Source organism: Salarias fasciatus, chromosome 6 (genome assembly GCF_902148845.1).
Source record: "Salarias fasciatus chromosome 6, fSalaFa1.1, whole genome shotgun sequence".
NCBI lineage: Eukaryota > Metazoa > Chordata > Actinopteri > Blenniiformes > Blenniidae > Salarias > Salarias fasciatus.
This window is the reverse complement of record NC_043750.1, coordinates 6,103,095-6,127,266: the sequence shown is the minus strand read 5'-3', so window position 1 is coordinate 6,127,266 and position 24,172 is coordinate 6,103,095. Positions and strand designations below refer to the sequence as shown.

The 24,172-nt window shown below is 43.4% G+C and overlaps 2 protein-coding genes across 3 annotated transcripts; one reads left to right on the top strand and one right to left on the bottom strand.

The window, feature by feature from the left end:
* Positions 1-4,887: 4,887 nt before the first annotated feature.
* Positions 4,888-8,668, bottom strand: wdr83os (WD repeat domain 83 opposite strand). Its single transcript, XM_030094015.1, has 4 exons — positions 8,520-8,668; positions 7,402-7,507; positions 6,925-7,022; positions 4,888-5,288 (listed from the first exon to the last, which is right to left on the bottom strand). Exons 1-4 carry the CDS (start codon positions 8,567-8,569, stop codon positions 5,222-5,224), a joined length of 321 nt encoding a protein of 106 aa, XP_029949875.1. The 5' UTR covers positions 8,570-8,668; the 3' UTR covers positions 4,888-5,221.
* Positions 8,669-8,772: 104 nt separating this feature from the next.
* Positions 8,773-13,894, top strand: wdr83 (WD repeat domain containing 83). Of its 2 annotated transcripts, XM_030094235.1 has the most exons (11): positions 8,773-8,916; positions 9,190-9,278; positions 9,669-9,779; positions 10,203-10,323; positions 10,430-10,535; positions 11,069-11,117; positions 11,327-11,453; positions 11,603-11,670; positions 11,844-11,952; positions 13,029-13,143; positions 13,263-13,894. In XM_030094235.1, the coding sequence occupies exons 3-11, from the start codon at positions 9,677-9,679 to the stop codon at positions 13,407-13,409; spliced, it is 945 nt and encodes a 314-aa protein (XP_029950095.1). In that variant the 5' UTR covers positions 8,773-8,916; positions 9,190-9,278; positions 9,669-9,676; the 3' UTR covers positions 13,410-13,894. The 2 variants fall into 2 exon arrangements, with proteins under 2 accessions (XP_029950095.1, XP_029950096.1); XM_030094236.1 differs by lacking the exon at positions 9,190-9,278.
* The last annotated feature ends 10,278 nt before the right edge of the window (positions 13,895-24,172 follow it).

Sequence of the window (24,172 nt, the reverse complement as noted above, 5' to 3'; positions counted from 1 at the left end):
GCTCGGAGGACTGGCGGACCGGCGGAGGAGACTCGGTACCGTGCTGGCCGCCGGACAGGAGGACGGCTCCATGTTCACGCGAGGAACATCCCGATCAAAGCGATGTCCGCCGGCGAGGAGGCTGAGGAGCGTCTGGGGGGGAGAGCGGAGCTCCGGGACACTTTTCCTCCCGGTGCGCGCGCGCGTGTGTGTGCGAGAGAGAGAGGGTGTGTGTGTGAGAGAGGGTGTGTGTGTGTGTCCTGCTCTGAAGGGGAAGAGTCGATCAGTGAGCTGCAAGAGTCTCTCTCTCTCTCTCTCTCTCTCTCTCTCTCTCTCTCTCTCTCTCTCTCTCTCTCTCTCTCTCTCTCTCTCTCTCTCTCCCTCTCAAAACTTTTTCATTTCATTTAATGAAGCGTGCTGTATATTTTACCCTCCACCTGTTTCTTTCTTTCTTGATATTTTTTTTATTCTAAAAGAAGACAACAGGCTGACCCCTGACCCCCAGATTCTTCTAAACGTTCTGTTTTAGAAAAGTTTTGCATTTACAGGCTTTTACAACAACACATCCTTTCACAGGGAAGGGGGAGGGGGTGGCCACTGGCAGTGTGTTCTACAGCCTGTTCTTTACAGAAAATGTGCTGCATAGATAAAAACTGTAGTGTTGAGTGACTCACCCCTTGTTTCATGTTCAGGATCATATCAGAGATGGAGAAGGAAACCTCCCAGTGGAAGAACACACCTGCACACTGTCAAACTGGAGGTCTGTTTTTTTTATATTCACAAGCCCGTTCACTGGGATCATTACCAGTTGGGAAAGTCATATTTCCCAGTTTACACTTAAAGACAATAAAACAACAGGCGCCAGTTTCTCCTCCTGCGGTCAGCCCCCTCCCAGTAAAATAAAACAGCAAACCTTTTAAAATATTTTTAGTATAATTTTTTTATATTCTTTATTCAATGTTGAGCCTAAATATTGCTGCGTCAAGAGCTCCACTTTGTCCTTCCTCATTCCTGTTGGTTTAAATGTCGCAGACTTCTGACTGGACGTGCAGTTCTTGCTGTCTGGAGCATTTTCTTCCTTCAGCTTCACTTTATTGCGTCGGTCTGTGTGTGATATACGGCCCTGCTGTATTTCAGTCTGAGCTGTGGCCACTTTTCAATCATCTGTCCAGATGACTACGATGGGTGTCGGTTGATGAGACAACGCTGCTCTGAGCCACGGAACTTTTTGAAAATGGCTCCCAAGGTGGATTTCCTAAAAACACAAATTTAGAAGTGACTAAACTGGCGGTATTGGTTGCGTGTCCTGTGATTGGCTGACACATCCAGGCTGTACTCTTCAACCTCCAACTGTATGAAGCCTGAAAATTCACTTTTATTGCAAAATAGGATATTTTCTCTTAATATTTCTTGCTTAATGGGGTCCAGAACACCATCACAGTGTTGAGTGTTTCTCAGTCTTCTGCCCGCTCCGCTGGAGTGTGTCATTAAACCAGACAGAAACAGTTCGACAGCCGTGGAGAAATATTCCAGACCGTTCAGCTGAATGAGCTCTGTGTTACATAGGACCAATGTCAGATCTGACTGTCTTTAATCCAACTTCCTGCTGTGACACAGATGATAAACTCCCCTCATGGCTGCATAATGTGCCCTCCGGCATTTGAATTTACTGTTGTACAGTGTGTGTGTGTGTGTGTGTGTGTGTGTGTGTGTGTGTGTGGGGAGAGCAGGATCTTCTTAGCTCTGGTGGTCCCAACAATACCACCTCACTCCTGAAAATCAAAGCCTGTCCCTGCATGCACACTCCCTCCATCACACACGAGCGCAGTTTAACCTCGTTCGACGATGCAAAAGAGCCGGATTGTCAGCAGGGTTTGGTGGACACACACACACACACACACACACACAGGCAGCGTAATGCACGGTGGGAGATGGTGACTCTATTTGTAGTGTTTGGAATTAACCAATGTCAACATCTCAGTCCAACTCTGAACATCCTGGCTTTACTAGCACCTTGTTTATGGAGTAATGCAGGCTCTGATTGGCTGGATTCTCCTTCACATCCAGTGAGGCAGGAGGGTTTGGAGACTGTACTGTTTTTTCCTATGGTTGTGAATTTCTTAGATCGAGGACCCTTTCTATGACACATAGTGTTTGGCAAGATTTTACAAGGAAAAATGTGTTTTCTGTCTCTTTCTTCAGACTGTACTAACTTTGTATTTCTGAATAGGAGAGCTTCAGCACAAGTGACCTGTTTTAGCCGTGGGGGTGTGACAGTTGGGTTTCTAAGGTGACATGTAAGATTACCCCCCAGAGGCTCATGTCTTGCTGTGTGCTCATCAGGGGATTAACTGCTTCATTAAGCAGAAAGGTGCGACCCGGTGCTTCGAACCTCTGGAATGAGCTCATCGAGAAGAGACTCGATCGCTGGATCTTCCAGTTTTTGGTGGAGCTTCTTCCGCTTTGTAGTCCCATTTACTGGACTGGGACATGGTCAAACTGTGTGATTTCCTCTTTCAGGTACTCAGGTTTTCAAAAATCACTTAAAGTTCAGGATATTTTCCAGGTTTTCTCTCCTGAGCTTCAGAGCTGAAAGCTCGGCCTCATTGAAGTTTGACTCCAGTCTGGTTTAGTGTGGAGTCGCTCATCCATCCAAAGTGATGCACCTCAAACAGAGTCCATCCTAAACAGGCATCAACTGCAATCCCATTCGAGAAAATCCAAATTTTACTTCCAATGTGACAAAGGACTTGTGAATTTGAGTTCTACTTTTTTTTTTACTGTACTACCAAAGAGCTACATGCGTTCATTTGGGAGGAGAAAGCACAGAAAACTCAGCCTCAATCTGATTAAAAGCAACCGCGTCATCAGAACATCTGTCCGTTCATTCATCGTTTTTATTACCCACGTTAGACCAGAGAGGCCTGGACTTCTTATTGTCCCCTGCAGTATTTCGAAAGTCATCCTCGGGAAGCGCTTCCAGACCAACCACAAGTCACAATCTTAAAGTCTCATCCCGGATACGCTGCGCACCTCCAGCGAAAGTCAGCGAGGGGACATCCTTATCGCGTTCCCCAACAGCCTCGAGTCGCTCCGCATAATACAGAGGAGTCGTTTTCCCACTTTATTTGCTGGCTGAACTCCTAATCTTATCACAAAAGATACACACTGCATCCTGTTAAAAAAAAAGGAAAGATTTTCTTTCAGTCGCTACCCAAAAGTCATGATTGTTGATGTGGATAAGGACGTAGCTCAATTTGAATCTAATGGGTCAGATCTCCCTTCAGCACAACTTGTCCCATTCTTCAGTGCTAAATAAAGATTTCTATTAAACGTCATTGAATACAGGGGTGCACATCTTTCCGCCGTGTTCTTTTCCATGACAGAACCATGCAATGGGTAGAATCTGCGCCAGCGTCTGGCGACGTGAGGGTCGGTCGGGGAGGCGTTGCGGCTCGGTCACTCAGAACTTTGAACTCAGCTGAACTGAGCGATGAAGGCGTCGTTTCAAAGAGACTCAGTTCAGTTCATTCACCCAGAAGACGAGCGAATCGCTCACAGTCAACACAGCACTATGAGGCGAAGGAGATCAATCTGGGTCGGCACAAAGAAACTTGACACATCACCGAATGAAGATTTTTTTTTTCTCTCCTTGTGGACCAAGTTTCAAGCCTGAAGGACTCAATTTGGGCATAAATGAACATAAAACAATGACTGTCAGATTTCTTTCCGCCTCATCAATAAGGCCGTTGATAGAGTTTGTAATATTCGCCTATAAATAGGGGATCCATTGGAAGCCCTGAGCACCACTGCTGGTCCCAGATGCCTTCATTTGCGATGCCGTCCTGCCCTCTAGTGCTTTGTTGTGATACTGGAGTTCTTTCTCCCTCCCTCACGCTGAAGAGGCTGAAATTTCCAAATCAGATTTAATTAAAATCGCCACCAGCGTTCACCCACTGAACTTCAGATCTCCATTCTCCAAACTGTGACAGTTTTTAATATCCAAATTACGTGGCCCGCCGATCACTGCCAGCGATAACTGCTGACTTGGACAAATTCAATATCCTCCCCTCTGATAGCAATCAACAACAATTGCACTATCATGCCAGGGGCAGAGAGAATGGGGAAAAAAACAACAACAATGGAATAAAGAGCAGTGTTTTAGTGCCTGGTGGGAGGAAATAAAATCACACACAAGTCTGAGAGGGACGAACTCCAGTGGCGGCTTTTGGAGACGTGGCAGAGAGCCAGAGAGTGGCCGGTCGCTGCTTCTGCTGCAGCCGGGACTGGAGAGACGTGAGTTACAGGCCACTTAATCAGTCTCACATCCTGCAGACTTCCTTATCCAACACCATCACACACACACACACACAAACACTCACACGGGAAGTTTACAGCCTGCTTGTCAACGACTGTACCTGGTGGGAAACTACAAACACACAACCACAAAGTCATCTGTCGAGGCTGAGCCTTGATGAAAACTCTCTTGTCAAATGAGAAGTGGTCTTGTTGAGGAGTGTTCATTGGGCTAAAATAACTATGCATCCAGCACCTTTCTTCTCTTTTTTGACCTTCGCTGTCATTCTTCGTATAAAAAAAAAGGCTGCAAACTCTTTTCTGGTGAAACATTACAGTGAAGCTGGATTTAGTTAGATTTGAAATAAAAGGAAACCAAACCTTTGGGACTTAATTGACCACTTTCTGGTAGAAACTAAAAGACCATATGATAAACATTACCACTGCTCACACATACGCAAAAATATTCAATTTTAACATCTCAATAAACAGTAAAAGCCTCATATATATAATTTCTGTTAAAAAGAGTTGATATTAATAAATGAACTGAGATTCACTGCTGTAGTACATGAGTATCTATTACTGTCCCAAGACAAATGAAATCCCTCAGTACTCATTCAAAACATCTTTATTTATATTCAGAAACAGACAACCTGATCATTAATCTTCTGACGTTCTAAATTAACCAACAGCAGACTCAGCGGTTAAAAACAGAAATACGAGATGGAGGACGTCTGATCTCTTCCATCTTGACGTAACGTCCTCGTTAATGTCCACCTCCGCTGCCGTCTGTTCTCTCCTATCTCGTGATCTTCCTTTCTGTCTCTGCTTTTCCTCATAGATGGCCGCGGGTGGAGGGGTGGGGGTGGGGGTGGGGTGGGTCAATCAGCTGTCCCGTCCCCCACTCCAGCGCCTGCAATTCACTTCTCCTGTGATTGGCTCCTGGTTACCATGGCGGCGACATCGGCTGTGGGTTCTGGAGGTAAGACATCACAACCGCCGAGATGGAGAGCCTGAAAACAGCAGGAAAGAAAGAGAACCATTGGAAACGACTGGTTTCGTGACAAAAACAACCAACATGAGAGGAGAGGCCCAACACGAAGACGACAGCGTTTCTGTGTGAACAGACATCGTTTTCAAAACAGCGCCATGAAAACTTTTCTGAAACAAACATGCAAAAACTATGAACTTTTTCTTGAAGCCCTGCCAGGTAGACAGGGTTTTATAGTTAATCTATTAAAGGAACTAAAACCAGCAGGATAACTTTCTGATTGTTCCTCTGCTTCAGGCTGAACTGCAGCAGGCAGCCGTGCGGTTAATCCCCTCCAAACACGTGTGAAGCCAGCTTCACCTGATCAGCTCAATGACATACCTGCCCTCCACAGATCATTTATCCTGTATAGCCACTCACCTTTGTTTAATAACACGCGGATACTTGGACTGTGTCTTGGCTCCGGACCAGCGTCCTAAAACTGGCCTTGAACCACTCACCACACGCGCTCCGAGCCGGTGCATTAGGTTCACCGACCGACATTATTTGCTGAGCGCGACGTTTTAGCGTCGCTAAACTATGAGTAGCTGGAGCTCGCCTTATAATACAAACTCATCTAGACGATGGAGCAGAAGGTTTTCCCCTCATTGTAAATCTGTCTGTGAAGCCTGGACGAGTGCCCCGGGCCCACAGCAGGCCTCTTTTTATAAGCAAATGCATCACTCAGGGAGGTCGCACACTTAAAAGCTTTTGGACATTAGAGTCGGCTCGTCTGGAGTCCCAATAACAGGCGAAGGTTTAACCTCCAGTGTTTAAAATGCATGAGGCTCAGACTCAATGTAAACCTCATGAGTTCCTCACAGCCAAGTAGAGATGAAGACGATACAACACAAAGAACACGGACAAAATGAAGTAAGTGTACAGGTGAGCACGCTGACATGACAAATATGAGAGATTGTAAATTACGTTCTTACAAAATATCAAGAGGAGGAAACACAGTTCGGACTGAAGTCATGTTTATAATGTTTGTTGCTTCCTAAATTAAAAAGCAAGTTCGTATTTATCTGACTGCTTGTTTTCATGAATGACAGTCATGAGCAGTTACAAAGAAAACTGAGGATGCAAAACACAGCTATGCATCGCGGAATTGAATCATTGACAAGATAATCATGACCAAAGTGAATCGTGAGACCAGTGAAGATGGTAATCCTGCATACATAGGATAAACAAATGAAACCAAGCAGCCACGTTTCAGGATTTGACCTTTGGATAATCTTTCAAGTGAGCACACTAATAGAAAACAAAATTTCATATCAAAATGAGACTATTTCTGATTTCACTGCAGAGTTTCATCAGATTAGAGACTCTCTAATTATGTGAGGATATATATATGTATATATATATATATATATATATATATATATATATATATATATATATATATATATATATATATATATATATATATACATATATAAATAAATATAGTGCATATAAAAGCAATAATACCACAATTTTTCCAAAGTCACTGTTTTAGATGAAGACATTTTACAGCAGTGTTCTGAACTCAAACAGCTGTGCAGGGGAAATCTGGCACAGGTTTCAAATGTGTGCTCAAATCCAGCTGCTGCTGGGACTGGTGGGAGCACTGTACTCACATGAAGCTGCTCATCATCTGTTTGGTGTCCTCTGAGCTTCTGGAGTTTGCAAAGCTGATGAAAGAGCAGTAGACTGCGATCCAGGCACACCATTTCAGCTGAAACACAAACACACATGTTCACATTCAGAGGATCTGCGTTCATAAAAACTGAACCTGTGCAGTTTGTTTTTTTCTATGAATGTAAAACAGAAAATCAAATTGATGACATTCAAATAAAATCTATAGACCCCCAGCTTGCTTCTCTGCTTTGTTTGTCCAGTTCATTGCATTCTTTGTGCTGAAAGTCAGCAGCTGTCCTTCATTCCCCTATCTGAAAGGTGAGTTCACCTTTAATCTCCTAAATGGAGTGATTGGGATGGACCGATGTCTCCCCTTCAAGCGGAATACGCACGTCGAATGTGGGCACGTGTAGAAAGCAGCTTTGTGTGTGTGTGTGCGTGCGTGTGTAGGATCAGTTGATGTGTGTGTAATTCACCTTCAGCATCAGTCCACACATGCTGAAGATCATGCCAAGCAGGTTCATGTAGTCGGGGGTGGGGTCCTCCAGGGTGGGGTTGGTCTCCGTGCTGGGAGGTTTATACCTGTCACATGATGAATCCAAGTCAGACAAACTTACAATGCAATGTGTGTTTAAAAAAATCTCTATGTTCAAGGTTAAACCAAATAATTCTCTATTAAATAAAGTTCAGACCACTCTGAACCATTTCCTACTGAAGCTGCTGTAAGTTTATTCTGCTGGGAGACTTTTTCTCCACCTCTGAGTCTGGTCCTGCAGGTTTCTTTCTGTTAAAAAGGAGTTGTTTTTTTCTGAACACCATCTCCTACGCCTCCTGATGAGGAACTGTTGGGTTTTCCTAAATAAAAGTGTTTTATATTTGGCACAATGTGAATAAAATTCAAATAATCGATATGCTGATGGAAGACACCTTCCAAGGTCAAAACAGATACAGAAAGACAAAGTCATTTCAGATTCCCGGACATGTTTCTCATAGCAGCAACCAAATACATGCAGCCTTCTTTCATTTAGACACATAAAATATATAGATTCGCTAATTTCTGAATGCATTCGGTGGGGTTTAAATCAGTTTACTGGATGATAATCCACAATGATACCAATCACGTTTATACAGAAAACAGTCATAAAGTTGGAGTAAACTATTGTATTTGATTTAAACATCAGGATGTTGAGAGTACTGGAGAAAATGACTGTGATTCTAAAGAATAACGGCAGCAAATGAACTGATTAGGTTCACTTTTGTCCCAAAGCTTGATTAATATGACTTCTTTAACAGTGACTGAGGTTGAGACCCTGCACAATCAGAAACATTCGAGCACGGACAAGCTCACAAACCCAAACAGGAAGATAAAAAACTGCAAAAACAAAGAAAACTCCAGCATAAATGAAATGAAATCTCTCCTTGTGGGACTAATAAAGGCAATTCAATTCAATTCAAAGCATAATAACAGTGTGTAAGCCCTGCTTCTAGACCACCATGCTAGTGCTAATCCTTTCAGGATGGGCTAACAGTCGCTAAACGAGCTAATTTACTCACAGAAAAAACACCTTTTATCCGATAAACACACAGTACACACCTCAAAATCTTGTTCTGCCTTCTCGGGTCTGCCATATTATTAGAAGACATACTGTAAAAGTCTCTGTTTTTAATTTAAACTAAATAATTTAAAGTCCAGCGAGTGCTAACACTCAGCTGATCAGCAGCGGAGAACCGGAAGAAGAAGGCGGAAGAGGATGGTCTTTCAAAATAAGAGGTTTTTTGTGATACACAGGCGGGGGGGGAAAACGAGTAAAATACACATTTACTCTTAATTTGAATGGAGTCGCTTGTTCCGGTGAGGAAGCAACATGGGAGAAATGAATGGGTGAAAGGAGGTTTCAATGCCTCAAAACTGTGATAAACGGATTAATTCTGGCTTTAGCTTCAGCCGAAATCGATGTGACTCTTCCCTGAGATCGTTTTCCAAGTACACGGTTTGTTCAAGTTTCCTAAATATTTTTTTATTCACTTCAGAAAGTTAGCAAGTAACCACGCTACAGCTGCTGGTTCAGAAATAGGCATACATTTATCAGAAATACACATAATTATATCAGAAGTAGATATAAATGTATCAGGAACAGACGCGTTTATCACATATTCGCTACAGCATAATAACGACTGTTAGCTCTGTTAGTGTGAGTGGTTGAAGTTTCACAAACAGCTGATTGTTTGCGCTTGCTTTGTTTTTCTGTTTCTTTCCCCCACAGTGATCCAGCTGAGATAAAACACTACAGATCTCCATCTTTCCACAGAGTTTAAAGATTCGTATTCTGTGTGTGGAAGTTTTCCCCCTAATGTAAATACATTTTTTATTAGATTTTTTTCCCTCTTTGTCATTGTTATTTTTGTCCACTTGTGTTTATTACTGTTGGTTCTAGATGGGTGTTTGAGGCCGTTGATGTTCACCATGTAGCACAGGCTTGGTTTGAATCCCTGACTCTCTGATGTGGAGTTTGCATGTTTTATGTTTTCTGTAACTTTTCTGTAACACTGCTGCTGCTCATGGGCACCACAACCATAGCAGAAAGCCAATTATTGACCGTTATCAACATTGTATTCCTCCAGAGTGTCATGATTCCCAGTCCTTATTCTCCTGGCCCAACATGCCAACTCATTGTTTTTACAGCAGGATTAACTGTAATAAACTGTAAGATCTGTCTGAACCGTTTCACTGTTTCCCCCACAGGTCATGTGATGGCGTTTCCTGAGCCCAGACCTCAGGCTCCTCAGCTGCCTCAGCATCTCCACCGGACCATCGACTGTCGCCAAGGACCCGTCAGGGCCGTCCGCTTTAATGGTGAACGGCGTGAAAACCGTGACATTTTTTTCCATAAAATCTCTCTTGTAGTTTTAAAGTTTAACGTTTCAAGTCAGAAAACTTGAATGCTTCAGTAAAGATGTTCTCATGTTAGTTTCTCCTCAGTATAAAAATAAACAATAGGCTGCATTTAATCTATATTACCAAAGTAGCTGAAGGAGAACACACTGTAGCAGAACTGTCATAGGACGTCACTGAAATGTTGAAAAAATTATTAAAAACGCTGTTCATGGTAACTTCTCAGCCTTTGTAGAGCCATCTTGTATATTAAACTCCTTTCACCACAAGACACAAACCTGAAATGTTTTATTTACACTCTGCAAGACCAAAAATATGCAAATAACGGGTTCACAGCGTGGAGATCCTGAGTGTAATCCCAGCTCCGTCTCCCTCCCTGCTCAGCTGACGGGAACTACGTGCTGTCCTGTGGAGCTGACAAGTCTTTAAAGCTGTGGAGCGCCAGCAACGGGACCCTGCTGAAGACGTACAGCGGACACGGATATGAAGTCCTGGACGCCGACGGGTGAGAGTAGTGCGATCGGCGTGAAGAAAGAAGACGCTGACGGAAAAAGAAAGAAACAACTACCGGTCCCTTTATGGAGTAACCGTGTGTTTTTATGTTTCCACAGTTCCTTTGACAACAGCCAGATTTGCTCCTGCAGCTCAGACAAGACGGTGATTCTGTGGGACGTGGGAACGGGACAGGTCTCACGCAAACTCCGAGGCCACGCCGGGGTCAGTGACAGTCATTACTTACTGCTGTCAGTGTTATTGTCACTTTCATCTTGAGTGGGCCGGACCTGTAACTCAGTCCCATGATAACCTTTAATTTAAACTTTAGTTTATTGCGTCACAGAGTATATGTGATGAAAACCAAACAACTACCACTAAAAATGGCTACAGCCTCAACATGAAGCCAGTTTTAATGATACATTCTGGTGTAAAATACAGTGAAATGTAATAAAAAAAAAAAACACCTATTTTCGCTGTTGCATTGTGGGTGTTTTTTACAGACTCACCCTGACCTGGCTTTCAGGTTAACGGTACTTTGCTATCTTCCGATTCTCAGTTTTTCGTTGTGTCCGTTACTCTTTTGAAATTTCCTGGATAAAAAGAAAAATCAATGTCTTCTTGGTAGTTCAGAGGGCCGGATTGGAGCCTCTTGAGAGCCAGTTTTGGCCCACGGGCCTTATGTTTGACACTCCTGCTTAACATCTTTGTGCTTCTGTTTTGTGTCTTCATTCCTACAATTTTTCTGGCTTTTCTAGAAAGTCAACTGTGTGCAGTTCAACGAGGAGGCGACCGTCATCTTATCTGGTGAGCCGTCACACACACATCAGCCGTAACACAATGTTCAGGCTCAGTATCTGTCAAAGAAAACAAAGAAGATGAAAACACTCATCATCTGTGTGACGAATTTCACTGTTTTGGTACATTCTTTTTCACTCCCCAGATTCAAACTGCTCATTAATCCTCATCCCGTGTCGTATTCACTGACAGATCTTGTGTTTGTGGCGTTTTGGCAGGATCCATCGATGGCACGGTGCGCTGCTGGGACACCAGGTCCAGACGATTCGAGCCCATCCAGGTTCTGGACGAGGCCCGAGACAGCGTCAGCAGCATCAAGGTGGCTCAACATGAGCTGCTCACCGGGTGAGCGAGCACAGCAGCAAGGGATCATTAAAAACTCATACCTGCTTGATTGTCCACATTTTATCACACTACAACCACAACCTTTATGTGCTCGATGCTACACTTTCCACATTTTTATCGGGATTATTAATATTTCTCCTTGCGTTCAGGTCGGTGGACGGCAGAGTGAGACGCTACGACCTGAGGATGGGACAGATGCATGTGGACTTCATCAGCAGTAAGTCGTCTCCTCCGTCTCTCTAAAAGTCTTTGGAGCGGTGGCGTTAAACTCATTTTACTTCACATACAGTGCAGTTTCATCTCAAGTGGAACAGTAGGAAAAATAGGATCATCATATAGAAATAACTGGAACTCTGTGTGTGTGCGTGTGCGCGTGTGTGTGTGTCTCAGGTCCGATCACCTGTGTGTGCTTCAGCCAGGACGGTCAGTGCACCCTGAGCTCCAGTTTGGACTCCACCGTCAGGCTTCTGGATAAGAGCACGGGGGAGATGCTGGGAGAGTGAGTCGCTTTCAGTAATTAATACAGTATCATAACATTCATTAACACGTTATAGAAATACCACAGGTGCATTTTAAACAGTTAAATGCAGAAAAATACAAGAAGATATAAAGTTGCTGAATGGGAATTATCAGATTAGGTATAATAGTGAAGTAAAGTAAGCTTTGTAAATCCTTTTTCCCACTTTATTCACTTTCTTTATTGGCTTCGTGTCCTTTTTTTTTTTTTTTTTTGAAGCAATCTTAGCCCATTTTTTGTCTTAATTTTTATTTTTGACTTATTTTACTGGCTTACTTTTTCTCTCTATCTCACAAATTCATTAAATTTTCACCACATTACTGATACTGCAGCAAACAAACATGAACACAACCACATTTCTAAAGTCGCTGTTTACCAGAGCTGGAAGAAAAAAAAGAGAAATGTTGATACTTAAACATTAAAGTTTTTCTGATTTGTTTGCCAGGTGAGCTTCCTGATTCACTGACTTCCTCTCTGGAAAAACTGCATCATTCTAAACTGTTTTTGTTAAAAACTTGCACTATTTTCAGTATTCCACGGTCACTGCTCGGTGTGTACGAGGCGGAGGCAGGATGAGGGGGTGTTGTTGTTGTTCCTCCTCTCACCCAGTAACAGAGTCCATGATTAACTAAGGTTTTGTTGTCTGGATGGGACACTTGTAACGCTTCTGTTCCACGTATATTGTCTTGGATATTGCATATTTTATTGGTGAATTGCCTATTTTAGGAGTATATTGTGTTGAAAATGGCATTTACTTGGTGCTCTCATTTTCTTGCCCTTGTTCTCTATATTCATATTTTTATTCTTTTTTGCCCATATTCTTTCTTTTTTTTCTAATTCTGGGTGATATATATCTGCAGCACAGGAGGGCAAATGAGATTAAATTTGGAATCCGCTGTGTGTCTTGATCATGCAGCTCACTTTGACTTTGACCTCTGACAGGGAATCAGCTTTACTGTGTGAAATCACACTCTGGGGAACTTTTAACACACTTGGCCTCGTTCTGCTGACAACACGGCAGAATCTGTGTGTAATAATTCGTGTGTGTGTGTGTTTAGGTACACTGGCCATAAGATGAAGGGCTACAAGCTGGACTGCTGCCTGTCCAGTAAAGACACTCACGTCCTGAGCTGTTCGGAGGACGGACACATTTACTGCTGGGACCTGGTGGAGGTCGGTACGCGGTCGGGGGGGTTTAGACGCAGCTGTGGCTCGTCCAGTGGAGCGGATCGCCCTCCGACCGAGAGAGGCTGGAACATGAACGTCTGTCCTCCTCTCCCTCTCTGCTCCAGGGGTCTCTGTCCTTGAAGCTGCCCGTTGGCAAAGCGGTCGTCCAATCGCTGTCCTTCCACCCCACAGAGACCCGCCTCCTCACGGCCATGGAGGGGCGCGTTCAGGTGTGGGGGGCGGAGCCAGCGGAGGACGCCATGGCCACATAGAGACGGGGGACAAACTGTGAACAGAGGACTGCTGGGAGACTGTGTTGAACGCTGCAGTGCTTGAAAAGAGGAAATCATCTGAGGCTTGATGGCGTTCAGTCCGGAGGAATGGAACCTTTTCATCCCTTTTTGTTCTTGTGTTGGGTTCATGATAAGTAGAAAAAGAAAAAATTCAGACTGGAAACCAACAAATTGTCACAGAAGGGAAAAATGTTACTTTATTTTTGGATCGAATTATTAGATTGAGCAAATTCTTGGCTGCATGCCTACAAGCTGTGCTTTTGTTTTTCTACAGTTTTTTTTGTTTTTTTTTATCAGAGAAAATGTTGAACACAACACAACAGTTGCAAGACATAAAATAAATAGATGGATAAAAACACGTGATTCTCATTAAAATGTGACTTTGACTGAATAACAAAAAAATTGCAGACAATTTCTACATTTTTGTACAAAAAAACCCAAAAAGAATAAAAATTTAAATTCCATTACATCATGTCTATTTTTGACCACAGTGAAACTGGCCCAAATTTTCTGTTTTTTTTCAAGCACATTTGAAGAAAAAAATCACAAAACAAAATAAGTTAATCATCATGACCAAGAAAATCAAATAAATAAATAACTTATCTTACATAAATACATGTTGACAATTGTAGAAGTTTTGGCTGGATTGGATCTCGTCGCCTCGTGCACGTCGGATCTGCTGAAACTACGTCTTAAATAAATACAAAGTCAGCTTATTTACACAAAATGATCAAGTCAATGTAGATCAGGGGTGTCAAACACGAGGCCCGTGGACCAAAACTGGCCCGCAATAGGCTGAAAAACACCAAGCAAATGGTAAACGTTTTTGAAGAAACTGATTTTTTTTTAACAAGTTTTTTGACACAACTCAACAGAGTCATCAATGATGCTTCCATGAAAGATCATCATCATCTCTCAAAGCCATGTTGTCAGGGTGAGTTTATAAAAACAGGCACGATTCAGCAGCTACAGGAGAAGTGTTCTAAACATTACACATTTTGCACCAGAAGTTTTGGTTAAAATTGATTTTATGTTGAGATTGTACGAAGTTTTAATTCTAATTGTTTGAGAATATCAAAATTTCCATCACATAAACTCTCAACAATGAAAAAATTAGAAGTTTAAACGTAAAGGTTATTTTGGCACTATTTTACTGTTCCAGTCCACTCAGGATGAAATTGGTCTGGATTTGCTCCCTGAACTGAAATGTGTCTGACACCCCTGGATGGTAGAATCCTGTTCACTTTTACACTTCGTCCTCCTCGGCTGATCAGAATCCACATCCAGAGGAAGAAAAACAAAGCTTTGGATTTTCACGAGCTCCCACTTGGTGCCCTGCAGGTCTTCAGCTCTGAGGTTTTGGAGAACGGCTTCGTGTGGTTAACGGCTCCGAGCCCTCGGCGCTCTCCCCTCCCCGGTCTAGTCCAGGCAGCTGCAGCCGGCGGCCGACAGCTTCTCCACCTTGTGCCAGCGGTGCGAGTTGTCCAGGAATGCGATGTCCTCGTGACGGGTGGGCCTGCAGCAGGGGGCGCTGTGCCACAGCTCGCCGGGCGCCGGGCGGGGCAGCGCCCCGCTCAGCAGCAGGTTGGACAGGGCCAGGTCGTGGTTGGAGCTGGCGTGGGGACACGTCCCGCCGCAGTACTTGAACAGGACGGTCTCGTCCGAGTCGTAGCCCAGCCCCAGGTCCCGGACCTGCAGCAGGACGGAGCGCAGGCCGCACGGGGAGGCCTCGGCGGAGCGGCGGCGCCGGAGCCGGACCGGAGCCACGGGGTCCGGAGGGGGACGTGACCCCGAAGCGTCTCTCTCACCGTCTTCCTCCGCCGCTGCTGCAGACATGTCTGCAGAGGCTGTTTCCCGTCGCTGATCTGGAAAAGACGGACAGAACGTCAGTATTTCCCACATGAATTACATTCCCCACAAAGGTCATAGGTCAGAAACGTCCCGTTGACCACGACTCACCAATCAGAGATCTGAGCCAGTGGCCGTCTCCGCTCTGCACGCAGTAAAGGATCACGGCCAGCTTCAACAGGGACCGCATGGCGTCGGCGTCTCGAGAAACCAGACCGGAGAGCGTCTGAGGGTGCGAGTGATGCTCGAGGCGCAGACGAGTCGCCACCTCCAATATATAGCCCCTGGAGGTGAAGGGGGGTGAAAGGGATGAGGCGAGGAGGTGTAGGTGGGAGACAGACGCTAACCCGTTACTTGCCAGCAGACGATCGGCTCACCTGAGGCTTGACAGGGAGCGTGGGAGGGCAGGCGGGCGCTTGACCCAGAATTTGTCCTGTTGGGATTATCTAATTGATGTAAATCACTGCTTTTATTGTCGAGTTTCCTGCAGATGTTTTTCCACAGGATGCTATCACCAAAGATTTGGGGAATTCTTAAAAAGAAAAAGAAAGAAAAAAAACCTGGTCATGAGTGGACAGTGTCGTCACTGTGTGATAGATGGACCAGTGGAAACGGTTTCAACAGACCCTCAGAGGTGATCCAGGCAGGAAGTGTTTGGGAATAAAACATCATCTTTCTGTGCTTTACTCAATCAGAACGTTACTTCAAACGCCTAAATACCAACTTTAACCGGAGGCTATAATTAGAACACAACAGAACTCGTATCAGCAGACATTCCACTATGGCCGACTCATCTTGAGCTGCTCCATAAATTGAGGGATTTCCTCTGCAACGTGTGGCTGACATGTAGAATATGTAGAATATGCATTATGTAAGAGGCATAGGGCCCAAACAGACTGCGAGTGGAATTTGGAGTTTGCATGAAAGAGCATATTTGAACCCGACTTTCACCGTCCGACACCTCAGCATTCCCTTTTTAGAAAACTGTGCTATTCAGCATGAAATGGACACAAGTTGCCAAATGATTGGAACATTTTTCTGGCCTCTCGTCTTGTAGGCCTTTTGTAATATAACCAATGATGTTCCCACAATGACATAACCACGACCTGGCATGTCTGATACCTGTTTATTAAAAGACTACTTCCTCCACACCCACTTGGTTTGTGAGAAAAACTTTAAATATGATATTACACAATGCTTTACAATAAAATTTGATAGCAGAAAACAGTTGAAACATCACAATTAAAAACTATTTAAAAATAAAAATTGATCTTTTGTTGTGATTTCCACTGTTTTGAAATTGACCGCATGGTTGCCTGTAACTTACAGTAACATGTAACCGAATTACTTCATCTTTCAAGATAATTGAATTAGAAACACAGTTTGTCCAGTAATGTGTAGATGTGATTGTTTAGGCTTTGCAAAACCTCTCAAGGTGTCTTCGGGTTTTCAAGCACCAAGAGATCAGCTTCATTCAGTCTCATCTTGAGTGGACCAGGTGCCTTAAATCCTTTTAAACTTAAACTTTAAACTTTTAATTTGCAAAGGAAAAATGTTTATATTTTCACAAGACTGAACAATGAAGCCTGAAAAGGACTCCAACCTCGACTTTAATGAAACCTTCTGGTGTAAAATACGGTGACATATTCAAAACAAACCTTCTCCTTTGCATGTTTTCCAAACTCCCCCTGACTGCGAGGCTTTGAGGATAGTTTGATGTCAACGAGGTTGTTATCTGTCACGGTAGTATCTCTAAAATCTCAGCTCGGGTCTCAGTGTTGTGCTGTGGTGCGGCTCTCAAGAAATTTATATAAAAATGGATGTTGTTTTTGAAATGTTTACAGTTTGTTTGGTGGCCCACGGGCCTTATGTTTGACACCCCTGCTTTACACTCAAGATGCTCCAACACTGTATAATTGAGGGACATTACACACACACTTTATGAAATACAGCATCAGTGTAAATTTGGCCAAAATACCAACTTTCAATGTCTTTGTCTCCAGAATTATCGAGACAATTAAAACAAAAAAGAACAGCCAAACAGCATCAGACACCAAACTCGGCGCTGGGGCCAATCAATGCTGGCAATAAACTAAAAGCAAGGTACACTCTGGACTGGACTGGACTGGACTGACTGTATTTGGAGTGTCGGAGGAAGAAAGTGTACTCAGAGAAAACCCTCACAGGCACGCAGCCTGCACAGAGAAAGGTCACTGCCCGGAATCGAACCCCAAGAACCATGGGTAAACAAGTCATTTACAGAAAGTGTGTTAAGTAATAGAAGAAAAGTGATCTGTACCACGCAATTAACAAGACCAGAGTAATAAATACAGCAGGAGGAACGTGTGACGGAGTGTGTCTAACATCTGAGGCCCGGCTTCACTGAGTGATCCGCAGACAAGAGGAGTGTGTCCACCGAGACTCCGCGTTTATTTATTACTCCTAAAGAGCCTCATTTCTCAATGTATTATTGCTCTGTTGACATGAATTACTGAGGAATCATCCCTAAAAATCTCAAACAAATAATGTCTCACAAAATTTACTGTCTGGATTTTCAAAAATTCTTTCAGGGATAAAGTCTCAGAGCCTGCACTGAATCACTAACTTCAATGAAAAATGAAAAGGCTTTTTTTGTTGTTTACAGATAATAGTCTATTCAGATTGGGATTCTTTTCTGGAGCCAAACATTATCTTTGTCGTCCATCTCTCACATGTGCAGAAGAACTATTTACTTCAGCCGTGGTGCGCACGTGCACTGGCAGCATTTCTGTATGGAGAAGGAGCTCAAGAGTTTTCAAAAAGTTCCACTTTAACCTGTTTTTACAGCGAAGGAGTAAGAGCATTTTCAAAAATTTTCGTTTTAAGTGGCGGAACCAACGGACACCCAGAACGAAATGAAAATGCTGCATTTTCCAGGGAAATGCAAAGTTTTCAACAGGATCTAGAACACCCTGACTGATTCCTGGGAGAGCTTGTTGTTTCCTCGTGTGAGTTGCAGGGCCACCCAAAATGAGAAATGAGTCTCCAGTGTTTCACTCTGGTCTTTATCTACATTCAGGCTGTCACCTAGAAATTTCTGCACTACTTTGTGAACTTCGTTCGAGTCTGACTTTTTGAAAATGCTCGAGCTCTGTTTCCATGTAGATAGAGGAAAATGCAACTTTTCTGAAACGCTGCTATTGTGCGGTCGTAATAAACAGCTCTTCGACAAATGTGCGAGAACATCGACAACAACAGAGCATCATGACTCCCAGTCCATATTCCCCCGGGACTTGGAAGTTATACCGCTGAGAGTGACTCATAATATCAATCCATACGAACATCTGTGTGTGTGCTCGCCATTGTTTACAGTGTGTTGTTCTCTGTGTGCATGTATGTCTTGTTTCATTACAACCACATCGTTTTCAGCCCTCCTGTGTCAAGAGTCAAAACATTGCCGTGTAAACTCCAAACCTTTCTGACAATGCAGCCTTCATGCATCCATACTTTACAAATCAACTATTAATGACAATCAAGTAATCCAAAATGTATTCCACAGGTGTCTCAGGGATCTTTTTGCAGGATCACTGCTATAGGCTGGAGAAAAACTCAACTGGCAGTGGGTGAAGGCAGCGTATTTACCCCGAAAAGGCTGCCAGTCCATCACAGAGCCACCACAACTCTGAATTAAACTCAAGCTCATGGGTTTTTAAATCCCTGCACACACACAGAAAGAACATGCAAACAAACAAAAAGAATCCCTCAGAACCACATCTGACCTGTTTCCTGAACTTAGAAGTTGGACCCTAATGAGCTATTCTTAACTTTGGGAGTGAGTGTGTGTGTACTTGAGTGTATGAGCGACAAAATGAGATTCATATTGTAGAAGTGGAAACGAGCGACCATGAGCAAAAAAGTAAGCGAAGTGTGCCTGAGTGAAATGATCTACAAGACGAGACGTGCCATACCAAACCAGTGACCCCTCTCCTATCTGGACCTGAGGCAAATATTAGTGATTGCCAAACATCTCAGAGCTCTGCTCGGCTGAGACGGGAAAAGCTCCTGTCATAGAAAACTTCCATTTCCCGGTAACTCACACGGTAAGCAGGCGCACGAAAGGGCAAAGGACCTGATGCATTCCTTCCACTTCTGGAAGTGACAGGAGGATGAAAGCAGGAGATAAAGGGAAAGATAAAAAGACAGAGGGAAGGAGAGGCAGCGGTGGGAGAAATACAGTGCGGATAGAGCAATCCTCTTGGATTCCGGCCTGGAGAAGCCGTCTGGAATTCGGCGCTGTCAGAAGAAGGGAATGGAAAGAATGCTGCATCAGTCCCTGCAAATGGCGTAAAAAAAAAAAAAAAAAGAAGCAAATTGGTCGTGATGTTGTGGCAAAACTTGACACCAATCATTTCAACAAGTGTAACTTCATATAATATCATTACAACACTGCATAAAGCAAATGAAGCCCACTCAGATGGAGGCGAATATCATCCATATTCAGCATTCAGCAATCCAGTCACCTTCTTTATATAAGATGCAGTTGCAGGGAGCTGGAGGTCATGCTGCCTGATAACGGGTGATATTTAGAGTACTGCGTTTCCAATCCATCACAGGGAAAACAGAAAGACACCCCATCACGCTTATATTTAGACCTTGTGGTCAATCCAAAGCACGTGCGGGGAGAACATGCAAACTCCACTAAGCTTGAATAGTAGTGATCATGTAGTTTCTCCATCATCTTGGATGCTGGGAAGTCAAAATAAAACAATAAGTGTCCCAAACTGTTTGGTTTCCTGTGTTCTGGAAGTTTATGATCGCTCAAAAAGCAATGAATCAGTTGACTAACGCATGAAACATGCTCCAGTTGACCTGATTCATTCGCTTTGGCCTCCCTCCATGCTGACAGTTTGCATAGCTTGATGAACCCTGTGTCCAAAGTCAAAAAAGAACAAATTATCCAATTCTGAGCTTCATGGTTTGATTCCCGTCTGCTCTGTCAATGTGTCGAAAGTACTCTTCTGCTCCCAACTGACAATGAGCACATTTTTCAATAACTGACCATTTAAAGTGCCTTTGGCCTGCTGAAATGGTGAAAAAAACCACCATACAACTCAGATCCAGTCAACTGTGTGCAGAGGCGTCCCTACAGGGTAGGCAACACAGGCATTTGCCTAGGGCCCCAACCTGAAGGGGGCCCCGAGGGACGGCTGACATCAGTCAATTTCAATGACAAATTAAAGGCGCTAACTTTGACGCTGCAACGACGTGTCGAAAATCCCCCGCATGGGGCCCTTTTCTGAGTACTCAGTGTTTGGTTGCTAGTAGGGGGCCCCGACAGACGGCGGATATCAGTGACACAACTGGAAACCTGGATATATTACTATAACACGTCGGGAACCGACCTAATGGGGCCGCACTACTACCCGGGTTGCATCGGGATGGTCTGGATACAGTCAAGTCTTTCCTAACCAACTCGGTCCCAAGCTAAGTCGGCCCCATGCCTCAAGTCTCTCGCACTGAGTGTGACAGTCATGCATTTCAGTCTTTTGCCACACATTGTATTTCTCACACTGAAAAAAATACTGGTCAGTTTGTCTGGTACGCCGCTGCAATGGAACTGTCATTCACTGCTTTCAGCCTGTTTTTTCCTCCTGTGAAGTCCACCTGAGCTGACATCAAGTTTGTGCAAAGAAAGAGGAAACCTTATTGGTGCTGAGTTGAACTGAACGGTAAGTTGTGTTATACATATTACAGTGTCAAAATGATTTAAATGAAAGTGCATATTGTGAAATAATGTTAGTATTTACATTAAATGCTTAAAGCTCGTGTCCGGAGTTTCTGTTTGTTTCCAACTTATGTATCATTTTTCAACAGAGCTTAAATGTGTGAGACTGGTTGGATACTATAATATAATATTAGCATAAAGCAAAATAAAAATGTATTTATGAGCCCCGCCTTCGTCTCATAGACCCTCATGTTATCCGAAAAAGCGCCGGTCAGCTTCAGCCAATAGATTTTGAGCTTCTGCCTTATAATGCTGTCAATCATCATGTGCACTCAGCCAGAGAGCACGCGCACTCGCCCAGGCAGAGGTGAGTTCGCTACGCTGCAGCCGCCCCGCTTACCTCGGATATATCCACTGTCTGCTGAACATCCGCCGTAAACAGCTAAACATGGAGGATGCTGTAGGACTCGGAGGCTCTCATTTTCACCCGACAGATAACGCGCGAGCACAATTAAAGAGGCGTGGCTTGGTCGCTCATGAAAGCAGAGAGAGGGCAGAACCTCCAAAACTCCAGACACGAGCTTTAATGATTAAATTAAATATGATTCACTTTATTGTGTTTTGCAAAAAAAAAAAAAAAAGACCTTTAAAAGTGATACATTGTTGCCAACTCCTCACTTAGGAACGTTATAGATGACATCATCCTCTAATTTGTATAGAGGCTTATTTGCATATCTAGGTCAAATTAGATGATGACGTCATTTAAAACGATACATTGTTGCAAACTCCTCAGTCAGGTTCTTAATGACATTTTCATACAGAAAGAAGGAACCATATTGGGGCAAAGTGAGTCACGTGAAGTGACAGAGCTACAGTCATAGAGTCCTGACTCCTGATCGTTCAAAGGCAGCTTTTAAATGGAAGAACAGATATCTATTGTCATACATCTATTGTGTTTTATTATGCGTTTGCAAATGAAGAAATGTTATCTACAGTTACAAATCAAATTTTATTGGTGCCTTGCCTCTGCCAGCGGAGGTAATGTAATCGTCATGGATTGTTTGTCCGTCTGTCTGTCTGTCTGTCAAAAACATAACTTCCAAACTATGGCACGAATTATGACCAAATTTTCACCGTTATTAATTAAAGTATTTCTTTGCTGATCCTTCATCCTGGACTTAAATCATCATAATTCTGGGCCTGAGAGGCCCCATAGTCCCTCTTGCCTAGGGCCTCCAGGGGGTCTAGAAACACCCCTGACTGTGGGAAAGATCTAAATCCTGCTCCTCGCATCCTGACTGTATCGTTTCTGAGAAAGACCTCTCAGACTCATGTTTCTTTTCAGGAAAGCAGGTTTTTACAATGTACCTTTGACATGTTTCAACAATATATTTGAACGGTGTTCATTGGAAATGTTTCTGATGAAAACAGAAGAACACCAGTCTGTTCTGTCTTTTTCCCTCTTTCTATCGCTGAACCCAAACTGCAGAAACAGCAGAATCTCCTCCTCTGAGTCTTTACTCCACGGCAGAGTTCCACTGAAAGTCTCCTCTGAGTCTGGTTTTCTGCAGGTTTGTGTTTTCGTTCTACTTATAGCTTATGCTTGCTCATGTGGAATCTTTTTTTTTCCTCTGTGAAAGTGACGTCAGATGACTGGGTTGTATTCTATATGTGCTATAGAAATACAAAATTTTAATTGTCAAAATGTTCTAAAATTATAAAAACAACAACAATAATCCTGGGAAAGGGCCCTGACCTTCACCCCACGTTTAGAAAATCACTGCTCTGAGCACAAAGAGTAAATTCAACTGGACTAAGTCACATGTAATGAAAAAGTTATGACACCGTGTCTGCCGTGGTTTTGATTCCAGCGTTACAGGAAGTGAGCGGTTGTCGTTCCTGTAACAAGACAAATTAGTTTCGTGATGAAAGCAGGTTTCATCACTCCAACATGGTGGAAGCTCTTAGCGGAGGAAATAATTACGGGACATGTTAGATGGAGATTCTGAGAATAAGACCCTGATGAGTTCTGACGCTCGGTCCTGGACCAGCTGCACAGACAGTCAGTCCATATAGGGCTCGTCTGAGGCGAGCGTGGCAGGAATGCGGGGAGCAGCCTCTTCTAGTGGCTGGAAATATTCGGGGATGATTTAGCTTCGGAATCTGAAACTTGCAGGGAGCTTCTGCTGTTTACGCTGTAAATCTGCTGAGTTTCTCCACAGTTCGTTATCGGAGCTCAAGAATGTGCCGCCGCTCAAATCCAGCTTTCCTCCACGGCAGATAGTTCCACTGACACACCCACCCCGAGTCTGGTGGAGGATGTGCAAAACTGTCAAGAGTCGTGGACCAGAGTGACAGACATCAGTCAGCCATTACAATATGACCACTGACTTCACTTTCTATCTAGTTTATCAAGTCGGAGTATTTTTATTTTCACTGTTCAAATGTAAACACATACTAAAAAGCTTTCCATTTTCACTTGAAAATAAACAGGTTAGTCTCAGATGTTTGAGGTTCCGGGACATCACACATTTGTCATAATTTGACTTTCAGTGGGGACAAAGTTGATCCATATGGTATAAACACCAAAGGGCAGAAACAGTGCAAGTAATTTGATTACTAAAATGCTTCCGGGCAACAGTCACTGCCTTGAGGCTTTGTTTCATTCACTACTCTGTGCACGATACACGCACAGCACTGTCCGTTCTCAGCAGCAGGGAACTTTGCATGGGAGCATGTTGATGTACCTTCACTCATCACAGCCACAGGCTCCTTTAATAAGTTGAGCTCTCAGACACCCCAGCGTGAATAAAGATATTTAATGTTTATGGCTGCTTATCTAATGTGGAATTACTGGGTTTGATTTTGCAATTTAGAAAAAAAAAAGTGGCAACATGTTGGAAGTTGACTGGTCTTCTTCAAAATGCTGAGGATGCCAGTGACACTTAAATGGAGTACTTGAAGAACCAGCTACCAGTTTTAATATTGTTTGAAAGAGGAATAGAACTGGAAGTTCATTCATATTCTCTGTATGTGTTACTGCTAATTTCAAGTAATTTAATGTTATCCAGAAATTGATAGAATACTTAAATACTAACATTACCAACAGCTGCAGTCATCACTTAAACAAGAAGAAAATACATTCCACAGGTTTTATTGAAATACCATGTGATAAAAGGTTTCCCCCCCC

Excerpts from the sequence above, each read along its gene's own strand:
- wdr83 (XM_030094236.1), top strand. The coding sequence starts at position 9,677 with ATGGCGTTTCCTGAGCCCAGACCTCAGGCTCCTCAGCTGCCTCAGCAT. Across the intron at positions 10,324-10,429 it reads GAAGTCCTGGACGCCGACGG|TTCCTTTGACAACAGCCAGA; the intron begins GTGAGAGTAGTG and ends ATGTTTCCACAG. Across the intron at positions 11,953-13,028 it reads ACGGGGGAGATGCTGGGAGA|GTACACTGGCCATAAGATGA; the intron begins GTGAGTCGCTTT and ends GTGTGTGTTTAG.
- wdr83os (XM_030094015.1), bottom strand. The coding sequence starts at position 8,569 with ATGTCTTCTAATAATATGGCAGACCCGAGAAGGCAGAACAAGATTTTG. Across the intron at positions 7,508-8,519 it reads AGGCAGAACAAGATTTTGAG|GTATAAACCTCCCAGCACGG; the intron begins GTGTGTACTGTG and ends ATCATGTGACAG. Across the intron at positions 5,289-6,924 it reads CAGATGATGAGCAGCTTCAT|GCTCTCCATCTCGGCGGTTG; the intron begins GTGAGTACAGTG and ends TGCTGTTTTCAG.